Here is a 20,770-nt window from a genome sequence, read left to right on the forward strand (position 1 = left end):
TTGAGGACAGGGGCTACCTTTGTGTTAGTCTTAGTCTAAGTGTCTTCAGGATGTAGAAGTTTGTCTAGCACTGCTGTTAAGTACGTAATAAATGCTTGATGAATTGGATTAAAAATCATGATCAAAGGGAGATAATTCAATGTAGATTTGTTTATCACTTTTGTTATTGTTGTGATTACAATAATAATTTCCACAGCAGTAGTACACTATAGAGAATTTGATGGTATTTTTTTAGTTGAGCTGTAAAATTGCCAGTGTGTAAACCAAAAGTAGAAAATCAGGTTGTACATCTTAGTTGACAGCCTGAAGCTCCCATCTCTTTGCTACTGGTTTAGGCTGTGTTGTATGCACACACAGAGTACCTATATCAACTAAAAAAAATAAATTTACCTGTTCATATTTCTGGTTTAAAGAAATAGTTTAGACATACTGAGATGAAAAATGAAGTTGTGCAGAATATCTGTGGATTTAATTTATTTATGCTATCTTTAAATTTCGTAAGTGTTGAAGTTAATATATAGTGCTTTAAGGTTTACAAAGCTCTACATATATTCTCATTTGATACAATATCCCTGTAAAGTAGGTACTATTCTATTTTAGAAATGAGTACACTGAGGCTTAGAAGTAACTTGCCTGAGGGTCACACAAGCCAGGAAGTGTAGGTGGCCTAGATCTTGTCTTGACAAAACATCCAAGCACAATATGTTTTAAGAGGATGCCCTAGGCATTATATGATACATACCTCAGTAAATGGATCCAATGTACAACTTGCACAGAAACAGTAGTAAGGAAAATACTGAAATTAACGATCAGTTGAGGTTTGCATTAAGCTAATCATGACCTTAGTAAATGGAAGCAATGGAGACTCACCATTTAGTCAGTGCAAACTCTAGTTTTATTCTTCATTGTGAAACTGAGGTTACAAACCAAGCAAAGAAATTAAAGCCAGACCTAGATAATAAAAAGTATGGTCAAATTCAACAAAACATTAAGTACCTGCTCTTTGAAGAGCATGATGCTAGGCCCTGGAAGACAGTTTTGCTAAGATAGTTGATAGAAACATGTCTTCTGGAAGTAAGCCTGATAAAAAAAACTTATTCCCTATTTGTACACTGAAGTAATTGATGACAGAGAGCAGTGCCTTTCTTTGGTCAAAACTTGTTCAGGAGTAAAGACATTATTAAAAAATTCATTATGTGTGCTAAAAATTAATATGTGGGGTTATTAAAAACCTGATATACCAAATCCCTGCTCTACTTCAGGTTCTTGTAATTTGTAACTCGGAATTTTCAAGACACTTTATTGAACCTAAAGTTATCCTCTAATGGGAAACTCAATTGAGTTTAAGGTTTCTACCATACTATGTACTTATGTGTAGTTTGAGTTTGTGCCCTTTTCTTTTGGTTTAAATGCCATAAAAAAGACAATCACCAATAAATACAAGGAGGATAGAAACTGGACCTGTGAGTTAATTGGTACTGGGTGATACCTCTGCCCAGAACACTGAGATGTTAAGTGACTTGCCCAGGATTAACCAGCCAGTGTGTCAGAAGCAGGATGTGAAATCGGAGTTGGAATCAGAAGGACCCAGAATTTCTAATAAGGATTCTAATCCTGTTTCTGACATTTAGTCCTGTATGATTATGGATAAGTCAGGTAACCTCTAAATGTCAGTTCCTTCATCTGTAAAACGAGGGTAATAATAACTGCTTCTCTAAATTGCTAAGCGATCTGCAAACCTTAAAGTACAATGTTAGGAGTTTGCTACTAAATGGATTTAACTACATAGTCGAAATGTGGTCAGAGTATATACTAGCATAAGGAAGAATTCTATGTAGCAATTATTTTTGCATCCTTGGGAGTAGTCACTATAGTAGTAACAAGAAATTTCACACAGGTAGAATTGAAAACTTTCTGGCTCTTGTAATATTCATAGAATAAATGATTATTTTTGATAAGATGCTTTTTTTGGTTTTTCTCCTCATAATGGTAACTGTCTGTGACAACTACTAGAAGGTACTAATGGAGATAAGAAAAAAGCTGAACTCTTTAAAGGACTAATCAATTTGCTGTTAAGCAATAAATTGCCCTTTAGCTCTCCCACTAAAACAAGCAAAAGATTTAAGGGCAGGAAGTGCATGATGACTCCCTAGTGGTTTCACAGCATCTTTCTTACCTAGACTAATTTGCCATGAATTCACTGGGGAACAGTTCTCATTACTAGCTGAGCAGTTCAGAAATGTGATTTCTTGCAATGATTTCATGTTTTTTTTTGAAAAACAGTAGTTTATTAATTGAATTTACTCATACTAGTTTGTCTCAACAAGCATTTATTTAGTGCCAAATGTATGGCAGGCACTACATTGCTGGGCACTGGGAATAATACAAAGACCAAAGGAAAGCAGTTCTCGCTTGCAAAGGAGCTTACATTTTAAATAAGTATATACAAAATAAATAAAAGAAATTTTTAAATTGGTGTCCTGGCTTGGCAATGTAAAAATGCAAAATTCAAGTGTTACTCATACATATGCTGTGATAAAATGTGCAAATTGGGAGTTTTTGTAGATATGGAGCACAGATTGTACTCTGAACATACTGTAAAAGCAGGAATTTTGCATATTTTACACGAAGTCTAAGCTATCTGCAACTTTAATTTGAAGCAAAATTATCATCATATATATTAACATCTTTAGCATGTTTTCTCAACTAAAACCCTATGAAGCCTTATCATGTAGGTAACACCTTAGGTTCCCGAAGGCTATGTAAGCAAAGAATAAACTCAGATAGGTTCTAACAAACTTTAAAACTCTGAGTATGGGCCTCATGGGAATCTATGTCTCTAGAACAGTCTAGCTTAATTCAGGGAGGCTCAAAGACAAACTGACTTGTAGGGTAACTCTACAAGACTATCTACTAAATTATTTAAGGGTTATTTGCCATCTGCATTGGTGGAAGACAAAATTATAGATCTTTACAGCAACTAAGGCATTGTGACATTTACCTAAAATGCTTTCCATTCCATTCCCTTAACACATTATATATAGAGAATGATGCCTAGTGGGCTTTAGATCACTTTGTTTCAAGGTCTCTGCTACATCTCTTTCACTTTTCTAAAGTTAAAAATTAACAGTTTAGTATATTAAGCATTAAGTAGACATTACTAATAAAAAAGTCCAGCCATACCCAGCTATGCCTTTATGTTTCAGAATTTTACAGATAAGATAAAAAAGGATATAGAAGGCTTTAGTAGAGAACAGAGTATTTCTAAAATAATATTTTTAAACTTCATTCAGGAATGGAGAACATAGTTGATATTTGGGGCTATCGATATTTGCTAGCAAAAAGTTCAGTATTTCTGAATTGTCTTTATGACAAGTGATTTTGAGGAATCCCTAAATAAATGTAATAGATATTTGCCTATGTATGCCAAGGTAAAAGCTGATAATAGTTTGGGTTTTTTATTTGAATACAAAAGAATGTCTGACTTGTTAGTAATCGTTCTGAGTCAAAATAGCCAAAGATAACATCAATGTGTCTATACATGATGGAAGCTTTTCTTTTTAAAATGATGGTTCTGAAAACAAGATAATTTCCTTATCCCACTACCCAAAGCATTCCTGGAGTACCATTTGGAAAATATGGTGATATACTTATGGGAACATACACATCTTTGGCATAGTGCCTGGCACATAGAAGTTCTATATAAAAGTTAGCTGTCTTCATTAGTATTATTATTATTATTGGCCTTATATTTATTTTGAAAGGATGCTGACATAAGATTTAGAGAACATTTATGGTAATGCAATTATAATAGCAACAGAAAATTCAAATACAGTTTAAAAACTGAATTGTCATAAGATACTTTTTCATGTCAAATGTGAACTGATTATGTTGCTGAAATGGATATAGCTGGAAAAGTGTTTATACCTACAACATAATAATGTCTTGTTAGCCATGGCATGGAAAATGTTTCAAGAGGATGTTTTGTAGTTTTTACATGGTATTTACAACTGTAAAGGCTATATCACCACCTGGGTAAACACAAACCAGAATATACAATATTAAACATTTGCATAGATGGGGAGATTAATTTATTTTAAATGTATGGAGAAATATTTTAACAGGTTTGTTTGGGGTTTTTAAACAAAGTCATACAAATTACTTAGAGGCCTGACTGCACACCAAAACCAGGTCCTTTGGGTGGCTCAGTCAAAGATGTAAGACCGCCAGCTGGCTCACAAGAGAAACGTCCACTCCTTAAAGGGAAAAAAAAAAATCATTCATGAGATTTTACTAATATCCCTAAAGAATTTAAACAGTCTCAGCTAAGCTATTAAGCATAAAAGTAGGTGAGAAATAACTTTTTTTTTCCAAGTTCAAAACCTAAGAATAAAATAACAAATCTTTATTGTTCAGTCATTTCAAAGTGAAATCACAGACTAAATTCCTAAGGGTTCTCTCATCTTAAAACTGGTTTGATTTAAATAAAACTGTCATTCATTCCTTTTTCACTCCTGAAAGATATAGTGACAGATGCATGGAAATTTACCACAATTCTACAAGAAAAAAGATGGTAAAAATAGATTAAAAACAGGTGCAAACAACAAATTATTATTCAAGCAAATGAATGACAGTGGCATGGATAACTAAAAGCCATTTTTTGAAATTCAGTTTTCAAAAACTAGACAGAACATCACGCATGCTCTTAACTACTCATCTGACCCCGAACAAAAAGTCTAACTTCATTGTGCCTTAGGTGGTTGTACTTATTCACCTCTAAAGTTTCTTTCAATTCTAAATCTATGAACTTAGTACCTTTATTTTGGAGTTTCATTTAAATTGAGATGTCACAGTGAACAAAAGGAAGATACAGTTCTGCAAGTGGTTCGTCCTTTGTATTTGAAGACTACCAATGACATCAGAAGGTGATATCTTGATTTGCAAGTGAATTGGATTTAAGTGAGGAAGAGTTGCACAGAAGTCCAGTGGCAAGACAAAAGTCAGGGCGACTGGCCACTGCCCAGGATGCAGTGGATAACTTGGCATGATGTCTGACCAAGCTCTACGTGCTCCACAGCACGTGCTTTAACCGGATTTATGGCTGTTGGAACAAATTGTTTTCATCTGCCCATTCTGCTGAGGAAGTCTCCACATCTGGGGTAGACATTGCTCTAATTCACTGACTGGTTTGAGGCCTGTCAGTTACCCTCAACCTGATTTAGTCTGTCTGCCTAGACAGTATTGCATATAATTCTCTTTATAATGACTATATTTGGAAACACAAGTACTGGATTCTTAGTGGCTTTGAGAATATTTTCTGGGTTGCTTGAAAATAATGCCTCTGGGTCATGAGGAGCAAAGTCAAAGCATACTTGTAATTTGCACTTTTTGATAAGAGGATATGTTGGTGTTAGGATTATCTAAAAATATCCTTTGGATGAAAAGTACAGCTACTGGAGCAAGCAAGGTGACTAGCACAAAAGTAAAAAAGGCCTGCAGATTCTAAAGCAACAAATTAAAAATTATTTGATGTATCACGTACTAGGGATTAGGCCCTGAGGATACAAATACAAAGAATGAAACAATTCCTGCTCTCAATGAGCTTATTATTTTGATGAAGATCTATCTATAGAAACAAGGTTAGAGTAGAGGTAACCACCTGTCTTACTCTTATTTTCAACTCTCCTGCCCCTAAAAATCATCTTGCCAGTCTCAACACTGTATCATATATCCTATTTACAGATACCAGCTCAAGATCTACCTATTTTCATCTCTCCTATTCTCTGACTGATAATTTATCCTGCCTTTGCTCAGAAAATGGTCATGGATAGTGGCTCATTCAGTTCCTAACCTATTTCTAACTTTCCTCCCTCCTTGATTTACTAAATCATACACTGTCACTATCTGTGCAGGTCTCAGCTTTTTATAAACTAGCTCTCTTAAATGATACTTTCACAGGGGAAGGCAAGGCTGGTATCTAATTTTAGTACTTTGGTTTTCTAAAATAATTGCTGTTGATTTTATGCCTTTATTCCGCTTGGGCAAAGAGTAACCTTTTCAGATACGGATTTTATCAGTTCCTTAGTGTAACATGTTTGTTAACAGGATCTGAATCTCAATCCATTATACAGCAGAAAAGAACTGAAGTTCCAGGTGGATAATAAAAATGAAAATTGACTTACTGTTTCTTGATTTCTTCAGTTCATGCTAGGATTTTTCCACATTAAAATGCTGCATGAAATTGATTATTTCCCTAATGTGCATGCTTAAAATGCCATCTACTTCCCAAACTTTTTCTTCACAGTCCATTTCCAAAAGTAAATGAATAATTCATCTCCCACTGATACTTCACCCTTACTTTTACATATCCAAACGCTCAAATTTGGCTTTTGGGGGACCAGAAAATAATAGAAAAATAGTGTTTCACATACAAGTCCCTTAATTGCCGATCCTTTGATACTACTGTAGTATCACTAATTTTATTTTTAATATAAAAAATTATAAAAGGTGATGTGTGTAGGGTCTTAGTTCTGTTCTGTTATCCTCCTTTTCTTACCTCACAAGACTGTCAAACCATATAACTTCATTAGACTCAATGAGGAAAAATTTAAATGAGATTTTAAAAAATCTACTCCCTAATCCATATCTAATAATCTTATAAAAGCTCTAATGACAGTAAGCACTTTGAGGTTTTAGAATACTACTCAGTATAAAAAATATGACCAATCTCAGAATTAACTTAGCAAAGTACTCTGAACATAACAGGGGCTCAAATATTTGATTTAATGTAAAAGTATTTACCCAAAACAAAATGGAAGTCCTACTTTTATATTCTATTGTGAATTTATTAATTTATAAATAAATACTAAACCAAAAGATCATAGATTTAGAGCTAGAAGAGATCTTTTAGGTCATCTAATCCAACTCTCATTTTATAGATAAGGGAACTGAAGCCCAGGAAGTTTCCAAGATCTTATTAGGTAGCAAGTATCAGAGGCAAGATCTGAACCCACTTCTGACTTGAGAGTCAGTGAGTACTTTCTGCTTCCTAAGACACTGTCTCCCCTATGACGACAAGAGGGGTGGCAGTTTTCCATCCACAATGGAAACTCCAAACGTTTGTGAATGTTAGTCAATTCAGAGGTGGTCATGGACTAAAAGAATACATTTTCACCAAACTTGATTTGTCTTCACTTATTTCTTGATTACCACAGAATTAAAAAAAACATCTGGGGCAGCTAGGTAGCACAGTGAGTAGAGCACTGGCCATGGAGTCAGGAGGACCTGAGTTCAAATATGGCCTCAGATACTTCACACACTTACTAGCTGTGTGACCTTGGGCAAGTCACCTAGCTGCAATTGCCCTGCCTCCCCTGCCCCTCCGAAAAAAGACAAATAAATTAACACCCAAGCTACTGAATTTTGCTATTTAGTATTGCTAAAAGATTTGGTAGGAATTGAAGTTTGTAGATTTGTGTGCCTGGATTTCATTTATCTTCACGTCATTACCATAATCAATAAATAACTGAAAAAGCACTTGGTGATATTGTCAAACAATCACTGAATGGGATATATACTATAGAAAAATTCAGAAATGACTAATGTAAAAACAAAAGACAGCAAAAAACTTGAATTTTTACTATTCTCTTGTTTTTATATTCATTTCCAAATCCCAATTCTTGTAACAAAAAGGAGAAAAATAACAAGCATTTCAATATTAAACAACACACCAACATAGCTAACAGGATATTTAAGTGCCCCACACCTTTGCACAGGATTATTAGAAAGGGAGGTGAATTTTACCGTCTCTTTAGAGAAAAATTTGGTCATTGTAATTGTGAAAGGAATTGAAAAGATGCCCCAATTTTATAAGGTTTAAAAAAATTTGGACAGATGTTGAGATATTCTTAATTTATATATTCCAATTAAATTTCAAAAACAGAGATCATTAGTGGGAACTATTACTAAACAATATGCTAAATGAAACAATCTCTGTCTTATAAATAATGGTCTCCCAAATAGAAATGCAAGAAGGCATGGCTAACATTATTTTGTAAAGTCTCCATTTTAAGTCTGAGGCTCAGATCCACTCTTGGTCAACAAGATCTAAGGTACTACTTATTGACCTCCATCTAGTGTCTCCAAAGGCATTGTATACAAATGCAATTAACACAAAGGTTAACAGATAAAAAAGAATGAAGATACTAAATTACTGTATTTAGTCCCTTATTTTTAGGCTTAAGGAATAATGAAAATATGATAGCATAATTTGTAGTACAATTTGGTAGTTGAAGATTTCCATAGCAGTTTATTATAGTGAAAGGAAACATAGGGAGGATCACAACAACATGAAAAAATCTCGAGAAACATTATTCAAAAGGGGGAATAAGTAAAGAAACGAATATGCCTAAACAAGGAGACATCTGAGATGATGTTTTAAAATGACATCTACAAAAAAATGAAAGAAATCACACTTATCATCAAGGATAAATACAGATGTAGAACAAATTTATTAGCTTTATCAGCTTCTTCTAGACTCTGGAAAAATAACAATGCTCATTTTAAAAGCTATATTCATAACAGTAAGAAAAGGAAATGGGTCAGGCCCACAGTTTGAGCCAGATAGTATAACATTAACAGATGAAAAGGGAATCATACTCAGGAACTTTGCATCAAGGAGAATGGTTTTAAAATTCAAAAACAAAAGAAGGAAACAAAGCCCAAAAAGGGTGAAGTAGTAGTAATGAGAGCACATTGCCAAGTCTCCAGATTTAGATAAATATCACAAAGTACTGAATTTAGATGTGATCCAATGAAAAGATTTAACTTTGGAAAATCAAGGAGAAGAGGAAAAGTGCCAAAGGACCACAGAGATAGGTAAATAGTGTCTCAGTTTTCAAATAAATAAAAAAGATAAGATGCAAGAGTATACAGGGAAGTACAAATGTTGCTGACCCTTGGCATTAAGAAAAGCTTAAAAATTTAAAAACCAATGGAGCTGGTAGATTTCAGAAAAACCTGGAAAGACTTACATGAATTGATAAAGTGAAATGAGCAGAACCAAGAGAACATATGACAGTAACAGCAACATTGTGTGACGATCAACTATGAATGAAAGAACAGATGGAATCTGAATGCAAATCAAAGCATCCTATTTTCATTTTTTTTCCATATTTTTTCCTTTTGGTGTTTTTTCTTTCACAACGTGACTAATACAGAAATACGTTTTACATGATTGCACATATATAACCTACGTCAAATTGTTTACCACCATTTAGGAAGAGGGGAGGGGGAAGGAGAAAAATTTGGAAACCAGTATTTTATGAATCATTTCTTTTTTCCTAAGAACATGCCACATGTAAGTAAAGTTTCTTCTTTTGGTGATGCTACTAGACATGACAGACACAGGATATATCTTGATTTTTAGCAAGGCATTTGGTGGTCTCATGGTATGCCTTTGGACAAGATAAAGAAATCCAGACTACATAACTTAGTGGATTAATAGATAGCCCTTTGAGCAACAAAACTTGAAGAACATTGATGAATGAACTGTCAACCCAAAGGAAAATTTTCTAGTAGCATTCCACAGGGCTATGTAATTGGTAAGATCTATCTCATTCACCAGTTTTACAGGACAAGAAAAACACTCATCAAAAACGATGAGACAAAGCTGGGATAGATGATACATTAGTTGGTAGAATCTGAAGTCAAAAAGAGCTAGGAAAATAGCCGAAGTGCACAGAAACTTGACAGTAGAAGTATAAAGTGGAAGACTGGTTTAATGGCACTTCCACAGGGGAGAAAAAATGAGAATTCTAGTAGATCCCAAGTTCAGCACGAGCTAACAGTTTAAAGTAGCTGATAAAAAAAATAGAAGTTCAGAAGTATAGTGTATTCAGCTCAAGGGATATAATAAATAACATAGTTATGCAGAGCAATGTAGAATTCATAATTTGTGGATCTGAGGCCATATTTGGAGCATTATGATATTCTAAAAACCCATAAAAGAGTGGTGACGAAGTACTACTGCTAGAAGGTGTGATAATCTTGGTACATGAGGAACAATCTAGAGGTGCTTAGCCTAGGAAAGAAAAGACAAGACTCAAGGGGGAAACATGACAGATGTTTGGAGTGCTTCCATGTAGAAAGAAACAGGTTAAATATTTTGCATTGCTTCTAAGTGGCAGAGCAGGAATTAGGTAGGAGACAGAAGATAATAAGGAAGCACATTTTGGATCATAATAACCCATAATAGTGAGTTTTCTATCATTGTTTTCAAGAAGAGGTTTAATCTGATAGAGATGTTAACTGTAGTAAAGATTTCTGCTTTAGGGAGAAAGTTGGACTAAATGACCTCTAAAGTCACTTCCAACACCTGTAAAGTGAAGGAACAAATGTTTCCTTTAAAGACATGTAAACATTTAAATTTGTGTTATATAAGTAAAAACATACCTTGGTCCAGGTTTTGGAACATTGCCAGCTTTCAGCTCATCAATTATCTCTTCAATATCCTTGGGCGTCAAATCTTCCTATGAACAAAATAGAAAAGATTTAAATCATTTTACATTGTTGAACATGCGATTGTTATATACTACATAAGCCAGGGGTGGGGAACCTGCAGCCTCGAGGCCACTTGTGGCCTTCTAGGTCCTTTTGACTGAGAAAGGGGATTTGTTCTATAAAGTTTGGATTCAGTCAAAAGGCCACACTTAAGGACCTAGAGGGACAGACATGGCCTTGAAGCTGCAGGTCTTCCCACCCTGCCCCCTGCACCTTTTTTTAAATACTTTTTTTGGACAGATGACAGTGAAAGGTATTTTCTTTTGAGGTAGCAGAGAACACTTCATTGACTCAGATCTAGTGTACCCGACGGGGCAGGTAGGCAGCACAGTGTGAGAAAACTAGAGGGAGAGAGTCAAGAGAACACTTTGATCCTGTTTCTTCCTCTTCTACAACTTTAGGGTGATTGTAGGGATCCAAGTGTGGCCTATTACATGCCATTATCAGAGGTATCATATTTGAAATGGAGACACTGCCCAAACTCAAATTATTTAAAGTATCTACAATTATGAACTTAAAGACTCTTGGCAGTTCCAAGAGTTTAACTACCAAGCATGTCCATTTCAGGAACATTTTCTTCATTTTTATCATTTTTTTTCCCTAGACTGGACCTATAATTTCACTGTTACAGACCAGAGGTCGTTACCACACTTCCTAGTGCAGCCTGAACCAGAAAAAATGTAATTGGGAAATATTTAACAAAACAAATTACAATAAAACATAGGTAACATTACATTTAAGAACTAAGTCGACATAAGGACAGCAGGGATTCTTATTTGACATCAATGGTATAGATAACTCCTAATAAGAAAACTCCCACTACAACTGTAGATGGTCTCCTGCTCAGTGTAATCTTAAAAGACTGCTAGGAGCATTGAAAGATTAAGTGACTTTGTCAGCTTAATGTCCAGTATGTCTTAAGGGTGGGACTTAAATCAAGGCTTTGCTGACTCTTAAATGAGCTCTTTATCCAGTATGGCATGCTGCCTCTCTAGCCTGCTAGCAGAAAGGTAAACAACTATTTGGGTGGAATAAACTTCAAAAATTAAAAAAATTCAGACAAAAAATTGCAAATTGCAAATTGCAAAAAAAAAAAAAAGAAATATGATACTGATACCTAAACCAGGAAAAGTAAAAACAGAGAAAGAAAATTATAGGCCAATTTCATTAATGAATATGGATGCAAAATCCTCAAGAAAGTACTAGTAAAAAGATTACAACAATATATAACAAAGATTATACATTATGACCAAATGGGATTCATACCAGGAAGACAGGGATGGTTTAATATAAGGAAAACTATTAACATAATTGATTGATTATATTAACAATAAAGTAATAAGACTCACATAGTATCAATAGATAACAGAAAAAGCATTGGATAAAGTACAACACTCCTTTCTATTAAAAACATTTGAAAATATAGGCATAAATGGACTTTTCCTTAAATTGACAAGAAGCATTTACCTAAAACCAGTTAGCAGGCATTATTTATAATGGAGATAAGCTAGATGCCTTCTCAGTAAGATCAGGTGTGAAACAAGGGTGCCCACTGTCACCAATATTCTATTGGAAATCCTAGCAATAGCAGTGAGAGAAGAAAAAGAAATGGAAGGAGTTAGAATAGGGAATAAGGTAACAAAACTATCTCTTTTTTGCAGATATATGATGATATAATCATCAATATTACTCTAAACCTCCTTTACTGAAATGTGTTTTCTATTTCTTCTCTCTTTTCTGGCCAAACATCCCCCAAAATTCTCTTCTGGGGTAATAACAATGCTGCTAGGAGCTGCTGTGGAGGTGTAAAGCCAGTAACACCAGCACACAGGAGGGCTGCTAACACAGATTCTTTGATCTGCTTTTCTAAGGAAAGCAACTTTAAGGGGTTTACAATCTCACTTTAATTAAACATATCTATCTATGTATCTAATTCACTTAGTTCAGGGGGAAAAGTCAGCACCCTGAACTTAGGAGAAAACACAAACAGAAATTATATAAACAGAGCAAATAACACAAATCAACAAACAGGGCTTCTATCTGTCCATAGCAATACATACATAATTACCAGAGAGAGAAGCACCAACATTTGGGTTTTCAAAGGGCGGGGGGAATCCTCAATGGCTACGCGGAGTCTCATCTGGCCACATCACACGAACACTCTTCCAGTGAGTGAGCCTCCAAAGCCAAACGCCAACCTCAGAGTGTATATACACTTCTTCAAGGTCAGCCCACATAGGGTGTCACAACCATGTGACTCAAACTCATGTGACCTAGGATTTCTTGTGACTTAAGCAGGCCATCAAAAGACTTGATTAATCCAAGACTCTGATTCAAACAAAGGCAAGTCTCAATCAAAGGCACTTGGTTACCCTAGTGCTGAGAACTAGAATTCCAAAAGAAAAATGAGCAAACAAAAAGTCCCACTTTGCTTGCCATTACAGTTTATCAACAGCTCTCATAGGTTCACAGTTACAATCTGTACAAAGATGATTCCCAGAATCTGTTGTCCCAGATCTCTTTCCTGAATTCCAATCTCACTACCAACAACCTAATGGACATCTCTAACTTGAAGACACATAGGCATTGTTAACTCAACATATCCAAAACAGAACTGATAAAAATTCTTCTCTAAATCCATTCCTTTAAATTTCTCAATTTCTTTTGATGGCTATACTATTCTTTCAGTCACTCATTTTCAAAACCTTGCAGTCATTCTTGATTCTTTCACTTTTCCTTAACCCCCATATCTAATCTTGTTACAAAGTCTGTGTGACCCTACATAAGTCAGTTAACTAATCTGGGCCTCAAGCTTCCTTACCTCTAAAATGGGGGGGAGGCAGGGGAGGGCCTAATCAAGTCAATCAAAACCTCAGTACCTATGGTACTCAAAACCCTAGTACCTATAAGATAAAAGACAGAAGCCTCAGCCTAGCATTAGAATTCCTTGACAATCTGGCTCCCATCTACTTTTCTAGTCATACTACTCCCCTTTACAAATTCTCCTTTCCCAGTCAAGTTGGTCTGCTAGCTGCTCTCTGAAATGTGACATTAATCTCCTTCCTCTGTTCATTTGCGCAGGTGATATCCTAAGTCTAGAATACATTACCCTTCTTATACATCTCCACCTCAAACAATCCTTGGGTTTCTTTAAAGTATGGCTCAGGTGCTACTTCTGCACAAGGCCGTTACTCACCATCCTGAACTATCTCCTGCTTGTAATTACTTTCCATTACTTCAGTACATGCTATTCCCGCCTGCCCTCCCATCCAGTAGAATGCAGGCACCTCTTTAGGTTTTCCTGACACTTCTTTCTCCTCATTTATCTACCTTTCTGGCCATTCCTTGTTGCCTTTTGCTGTATGTCCTTTGAAGTCTTGTCCATTTACCCTTGGATGTCCCTCAAGGCTCTGTCCTGAACATTTTTCCTTCTTTACTATCTATCTCAGTTTAGACGATCATCAGCTTCCATGGGTTCAATTATATCTACACAGATGATTCCTAGAGCAATATATCTAGCACTAGTCTTACCTGAGGCACTAGTTCCACATCACTAAATGTCTTTTGGACATTGGCATCTCAAACTCTGTCTAAAATCTCTTCCCCCAAAACTTCCCCCACTTCCCAGATGTCCTATTACTCTTGAAGACACTACTGTTCTCCAGTTTGCAGCCCTGAAGTCATCCTTGATTCCTCATTTACACTTGAAATATCCAATCTATTGCCAAATCTTGCCATTTCTACTTTCACAATCTCTCTTACACAGCCCATTCTTTCTATTCATAAAGCTACAACCCTAGTACAGGCAGGCCCTGATTATGTCTCACCTGGATGATTGAAATAACCTTTTAATTTGGGGGTTCTTAACTATTTTTCTATCATGGACCCCTTTTGCAGCATAATGAATTATGGAATCCTTATAATTATATGTTTAAATGCCTAAGATACACAGGATCACAAATGAAATGAATTTTATTGAAATAGTTATCAAAATATTTTAAAACACAAGTTCAAGGGGCTCAGGTTAAGAACTGTTCTAATTCGTCTCCCTGCCTCAAGTATATCCTAGCTACAATCCATCTTCCATTCAGTCCCCAAAGTGATTTCGTGAAATCTTAAGTCTGACCATGTCACCCACCCACCCATCCTACTCAAACTCTAGTGGCTCTCTACTGACATGAACTAGCATTTACATGGCACTTTGCAGTTTGCAAACTACCAACATTATGAATATGAATTTCCACAACAGTGAAATCACACATCCTTGTAGTCCTGAAGTGATGTATGGAAGTACCAAAGCAGAATTTGATATAAGCTATGTCAGAAAGACCTTCACCACAGAAAAAGAAACAAATCCTATCAGATATATGTCTAAAAAAGGAGTTATGATCACTAGGACACAGCAATTATGTTGAATAAAAAGCTAAGACAATGAAATCTTTCAAATATTACAAATGAAATATTTTTTCTAACCTATTCCATGATAAATTTGCCTGGGTAAATCTGTTTTAATAAAAGCCTAATCCTCACATGAAAAAGAAAATTTTTCTATGAAAATGCAACTTTATAACATAATATGGCAGAAGACTAAGGATTATTTTTGTCTTTTTTTAATCACCAATAACTCTATTGATTTTTGCCCAATGACTAAAATGGTAACATTCCCAACAGGAAGAAAACATCATTAATGTGAACTGACATATGCTAAGAATATGAAAACTTTTCACAAATGACATCTTTAATTATTTCAAGTGTTTGCATGGGTATGGAAAAAAAACTCATGTCTACTAAAAGTTCCTAATATGATCATGTGTCCTTTTTAAAGATGAACCCAGAAGAGGAGGTAATAACTAACCATTTCTCTTGACTAGACAAAATAGGGAAAAAACAGGAAAACTCCACTTATTTAAAAGCATTTCAAGATACTATCTCACATAATTCTAAATTTAATGAAAGTGAAATACTCACATAGTAATTATCATTTATTTGAACCATTGGTGCATTTACACAAGCACCTAAACATTCCACTTCTATTAGTGTGAAAAGCTTGTCAGGTGTAGTTTCTCCAACCTTAATACCTAAAAAAAGAAATAATTACTACTAAAGTCATATTTTAACATATAAATCTACCTTCTGGGATTTGGCCAGTTTTAAATATTGAACGCAGAGCATTTCAAAACATTATAAGTCTTAAAAATAAAAGGATAAATTTTAATAGCCAGTAATATCAAGGAGTTTTTTTTAAGTAATTTTTTATAACTGTTTATTGTACACAAAGTCCTCAAATCTATCTTTGCTAGTTTATTGTCAGTTAAGCAAAAAACAACAAAATTTTTAGTACGTAACTGTGGTTGAGAAATTTAATGTTACAACCTGAGTGACTGAGAACCAGACTGTCTGGATTCTGGTCTAGCTGTTTCACCTGGGGTAATCACTAATTAAATTCAATTCAGCAAACATTTATTAAGCACCCGCCATACACAAGGTACTATGTTGCTGCAACACTGAGGCAAGGAAAGTAAAAAAACCTCCAGTCACTGTACTCAAGGAGCTTACTTTTAATAGGTGGCTTAAGATAGGAATAGAAATGAATATGATGCAAGTGTAGAATATTATATGGATAAAGGAAACAGTCTAGACAAGAGCACTATGACCATTTTCAGCTGAGGGGCAGGTTTTGATGAAGATCAGGGAAGGCTTTATGAAGGGGGAACCTAAACTGGATCTTGCAGGAAGAAAAGGATTTCAACAGATGGAATTCTATTTATAACTTCAGCAGGAAAACAGAGGACAGAAATGGAGCTAAAAGGAGAAGCAGACATAATTAGTAAGGCTGAAGAATGAATTTAGGAAGTGGAAATTTGGGGAGATTCAAGAAGGATCAAAGTCAGAAGGGCAGAAGGAAAATTTTGAAGAACTTAAGAGTAGAGGAAGAGGAGAATTGGAGATGTTAGTAAGACATGACATAAGAAGGAACTATGTAAGGAGAATTTTTCTGGAGCCTTTGCCAAGAGAGCTACCAGGAAGACAAACAGAGGCTGAGGACCTTATTTCCAAAAAGCATGAAAAGCAAAGAGAAGTTTCTGCACATAATGTGTAATGTTTGTCTTTCTGCCATGGCCCTAACTGGGGCCTAGGTTCAAAGTGCAGGCTGATGTTTCTCCTAGAAGAGAAAGTATAAGGGCTCAAAGAACACCTTTCACCACTCTGTAGGTTATCAAGGAGAATCAATATTTTTAATGTCTTCATTATGAAAAAAAAAAACTGAAGACAGAGAGGGTCTTCTGACACATTAGGTATTTAATGAAGAAAAGAACGTGACACAAAGGAAAAAGGGAAGGACCACTGCACATTTGGAGCTTTAGAGACTATGAAACGCTTCCTAAAGAGGGGAGACCTAAACCTTTTGAGATGGAAACATCTTATCCTCCAAAGAATGGTGATATGAACCTACAGTTAGGAGATCATATACAGTTTTGGGGTCAGAGAAACAAGAGACAAGTAGTAGTGGGCTGGTGACTGACTCCCCACTCAGGAACAGTGAGGCGCAGCTATTTGTCAATTTAACAACAATAAAAAAGTCCTCTGTCCTTCCATGACATGTGACCAGGATCAATTAGAAATACTCTCAGGACTTGTCACACTGGAAGACTATTATTCACTTCTGATAATTCATGGAGGCACAAAATGATTCTGCCAGCAAGAACCTAGAAAGCATGACCAAAGATTGAGAAGTCCTGGGCAAAAAACTGAAGTTTCAGGAACACTGCTAAAGATATTTTCATTATTGTACAAAAATTTCAGGAGAGGCATATTTGGGGAAATAAAGCTCTGATTAAGAAGATGGTGTCCGATAATGGGATTTGAATTTCTAGACCCTGCTTAAAACACAGAAATAACTGGCCCATGGCCAGAGACGGGTGTGCCACACAAGGTCTGTTAAAAATGTATTTAACTGGAGTCTTGGGGATGTCATTTAAATGGATTAAATAAAATGAAAAGCAAAAGAAAAAAAGAGCCAATATATATTCACTAAGCTAGATACAGAAGGGGAAGCTAATATATAGCGTGAATAGCAGTAGAAACGAATGCAACATTCACAGGAGGAAAAAATCCAATAGAGGAGCCAGTACTAATAATGCCCACGGCTCAGATATAGATATAAAGTATAACTAATGAGATGAACTAGAGATTCAAGGAGTTAAATTTGACTTCCTAAGCATCACTGAAACTTGGTGGAATGAGAACCATGACTGCAATAGGGCAAGTATATACCTTATTCAAAAGGAGCAAGATTAAGTGTTCGGTGGCTGATTAGCATTATATGTTAAGAAAATATAAATGTGAGGAAGTACAGACACAAAGTAGGAAAAGCATGGTGGAGAACATTTGGGTGAAGACTGACATAAGTGTATGGAAGGGGGCTTGATGGAAGGGGAAAAAGTCCCAGTAATTAGAGCTTTACAAATATAAAGTGGGCTCCCTCAGAAGGTACTGAATTCTCACTGGGATGTTATGGGCTCTCAAGTCCTTTCAAACAGTGACATTCTTTGAGGTGTGGGGGGAATGTGAGCAAGGGGAATGGCCAGTGTGTATACAAAGATGCTGAAGAATGCAATCACTTGCAAAGTGCACAAAGGGAAATAATGTGGGGAAAAAATAGTTTAAAAGTTATGTCGATTATCTTAAATGAAATGTAAAGTGATTTTTGATTAGGGGAGAGGTATGGTCAAATCTGGGTAGTTACATAAGGCTGTTTCTGCAATTCTGTGAAGAACCTAGGTGAGAAATAATGAGGATGGTGGTGGTTTGCACAGAGGAAGGAATGGATGTGGAAGAAATAAAATCAAACTTTGACAACCAACCAGATGTAGTATAAGAAAAGAATTTTTCTGAGCATCAGTTTCTTCGTCCATAGACGGGCCTAAGACAGAGACTTGGGTGACACTTAGAATGGGTGTGACACGGATAATGATTAAGTAAATAAGACTGAGGAGTCAGGTAGGAGGCATAACCAGGAGAGCAAATTTGTAAGTTACAAATGAATTTATGTGCTGGTCACTTTATAGAGCATGTGCCATTGCCGTAACATTTCTCTCACTGAAGCATTCCGATGCCTATTGAAATACACGTATTTCATTTGTTCAATGATTCCTTGGGTAATGCTACAGAAAACATGATAAAATAGTGCTTTATGGAATGTTTAGAAGGGGAAAGGTTTTGAGGCTGAGAAGAGGGCAAAAATAGGGCTGAGATGAAGGAAGAGAAGTACATTAAGAAGGTAACTTAGTGGAAATAGGGTCCTGGTAGAATACTCTAGTGTTCCTATGGAATCTGTATTCTTGGGTTTAATTGTTTTAGTTTCAATTTTTATACTTTAGTTGCACAAAAATATAATGTACATTTTTATAACAAATTAAGTTGATTACCAAAGAAGAAATCAGGTTCTGTGTGAAACCCCCTCCAAAACAAGTTTTTTTTTTCTTTTTTTTAATGGTGTAAATAAAATCTGACCCATACCAAGCTTTTTCTGAATGGCCTCCAGTATGCTGTCAGAATCTCGAAGCATACAAGGTGTAGTGGTGCAGACTTGAATATGATACTTTCCAACTGGCTTTCGATTATACATTGTATAAAAAGTTGCTACTTCATATACTCTCATTGGAGGTACTTGTAAAATTTCAGCAACCTAAAACATAAAATCATTTTAAGAAAAATAACAAAATATTTATTGAGCATAAATTAGTGCTTTGAGGGTATGTCCAAAAGTCCTTAGTTTTAGAGCTGGCTTAGTTTTAAAGAAACCAAAAATTTTGGAAAGGACAAGTTAGGACTAATGTTGACAAATAAGGAAAAAATCATTCCCTTCAATTGTTAATGAACTAGAAAAAATTTTTCCAATAGACCCAACTATGCCCCAAAGTGGGATTCATAGTTTCATTTCTCAATTTTTAAATCACTGTTTACTCTTAAGACTGTATTTTTCATGCTTAAGGTTTGGCTCATTCTCTTTGACCCCTCTGCAGCATGAGAGCAGCAAGGTGATACAATGGATAGAGCAGTGAATCAGGAAGACCTGAGTTCAAATTTGACCTCACCATTTAATGGCTATCCTTTCAGTGCTAGTTATTGACCACCTTTATCCTCACAAATATTGTCTTGGTTCTCCTTCCTACCTGACTCCTAAATTTCATTCACTGAATCATTTTCTATTCATCGTATTTGTGTCCCCCAAGTCTCTGTCTTAGGCCTTTTTTTCTAGATACACTCATATCACTTGATCTTGGCTCCTGTGTGTGCAATTATCTCTATGAACAGTCTTAGATCTCAAAATCAACATGTCCAAAACAGAACTCATCTTTTTCCCAAATCCTATCCCTCTTTTAAACTTCTATTGCTGTTGTTGGTACCACCACTATTTCAGTTAGTCAAGTTTGCAATCTCACTGTCATCCTCCTATCACTCTCATTCACTTCACACATCTAATCAGTTGCCAAATCTTATATCAGCTTCCACCTGTTTACTTTTCTCTACTCACACCTTAATTTAGGCCCTCACATCTCACCTGAACCTCTACTATAGCCTAGTAAGTCTCCCTAATTCAAGTCTCTCCCCACTCCTCACAATGAATCCATACATCACACAGCTGCCAAACATTTTTCTGAAAGACAGATCTGATCACGCCACCCCATTGTTCAAACTGGAGTGGCTCCCTAGTACTTCTTATATCAAATTTAAACTCCGTTATTTGGCTTTTAAAGCTCCTCACAACCTGGTTCCTCCTACAAACTATTCCCTTCCATACAACGCCCAAGCATTTTATACCCTATTATCATGGTGGAGCTCTACCAAGACACTTGAAGGTGAAAATGATGAGCTTTCCAATATTAAAGATACTGAAAGAAATATACTCAAATAGAGATTCCTTGATCTTGAATTATATATGATAAGACAGCTTTATTGATCAAACATGTGTGTGTGTGTGTGTGTGTGTACATCTGATTCAGAAGTTACCACTCTGGACATAGTTAAAAGTGTATGAGGATTAGTTATGGAAGTGAACCCAAAGCAAAAAAGCATTAATAATCTCACTTTTGAAGCTCTCCTGGACCTCTTATTAAAATATGCTTTCAAATGCTGACTTACTTTCTCTTTAGCAATAAAAACAAAGTTCCTTTTTTTTTTTTTGCAGTAGCATCTCTTCTATGTC

At 35.6% G+C, this 20,770-nt stretch overlaps 1 protein-coding gene across 1 annotated transcript in view; it reads right to left on the reverse strand.

Moving 5' to 3' along the window:
* Positions 1-877: 877 nt before the first annotated feature.
* NDUFV2 (NADH:ubiquinone oxidoreductase core subunit V2) overlaps positions 878-20,770 on the reverse strand; it is a 44,123-nt gene continuing 24,230 nt past the window's right edge. Inside the window, exons 5-8 of the mRNA XM_036754065.1 lie at positions 19,081-19,249; positions 15,529-15,638; positions 10,453-10,529; positions 878-4,256 (exon numbers count right to left, since the gene is read on the reverse strand). Of these exons, the coding sequence (XP_036609960.1) occupies positions 4,163-4,256; positions 10,453-10,529; positions 15,529-15,638; positions 19,081-19,249 (450 nt within the window). The 3' untranslated portion in view covers positions 878-4,162. The remainder of the gene's footprint in view (positions 4,257-10,452; positions 10,530-15,528; positions 15,639-19,080; positions 19,250-20,770) is intronic.

Source organism: Trichosurus vulpecula, chromosome 1, assembly GCF_011100635.1.
Source record: "Trichosurus vulpecula isolate mTriVul1 chromosome 1, mTriVul1.pri, whole genome shotgun sequence".
NCBI lineage: Eukaryota > Metazoa > Chordata > Mammalia > Diprotodontia > Phalangeridae > Trichosurus > Trichosurus vulpecula.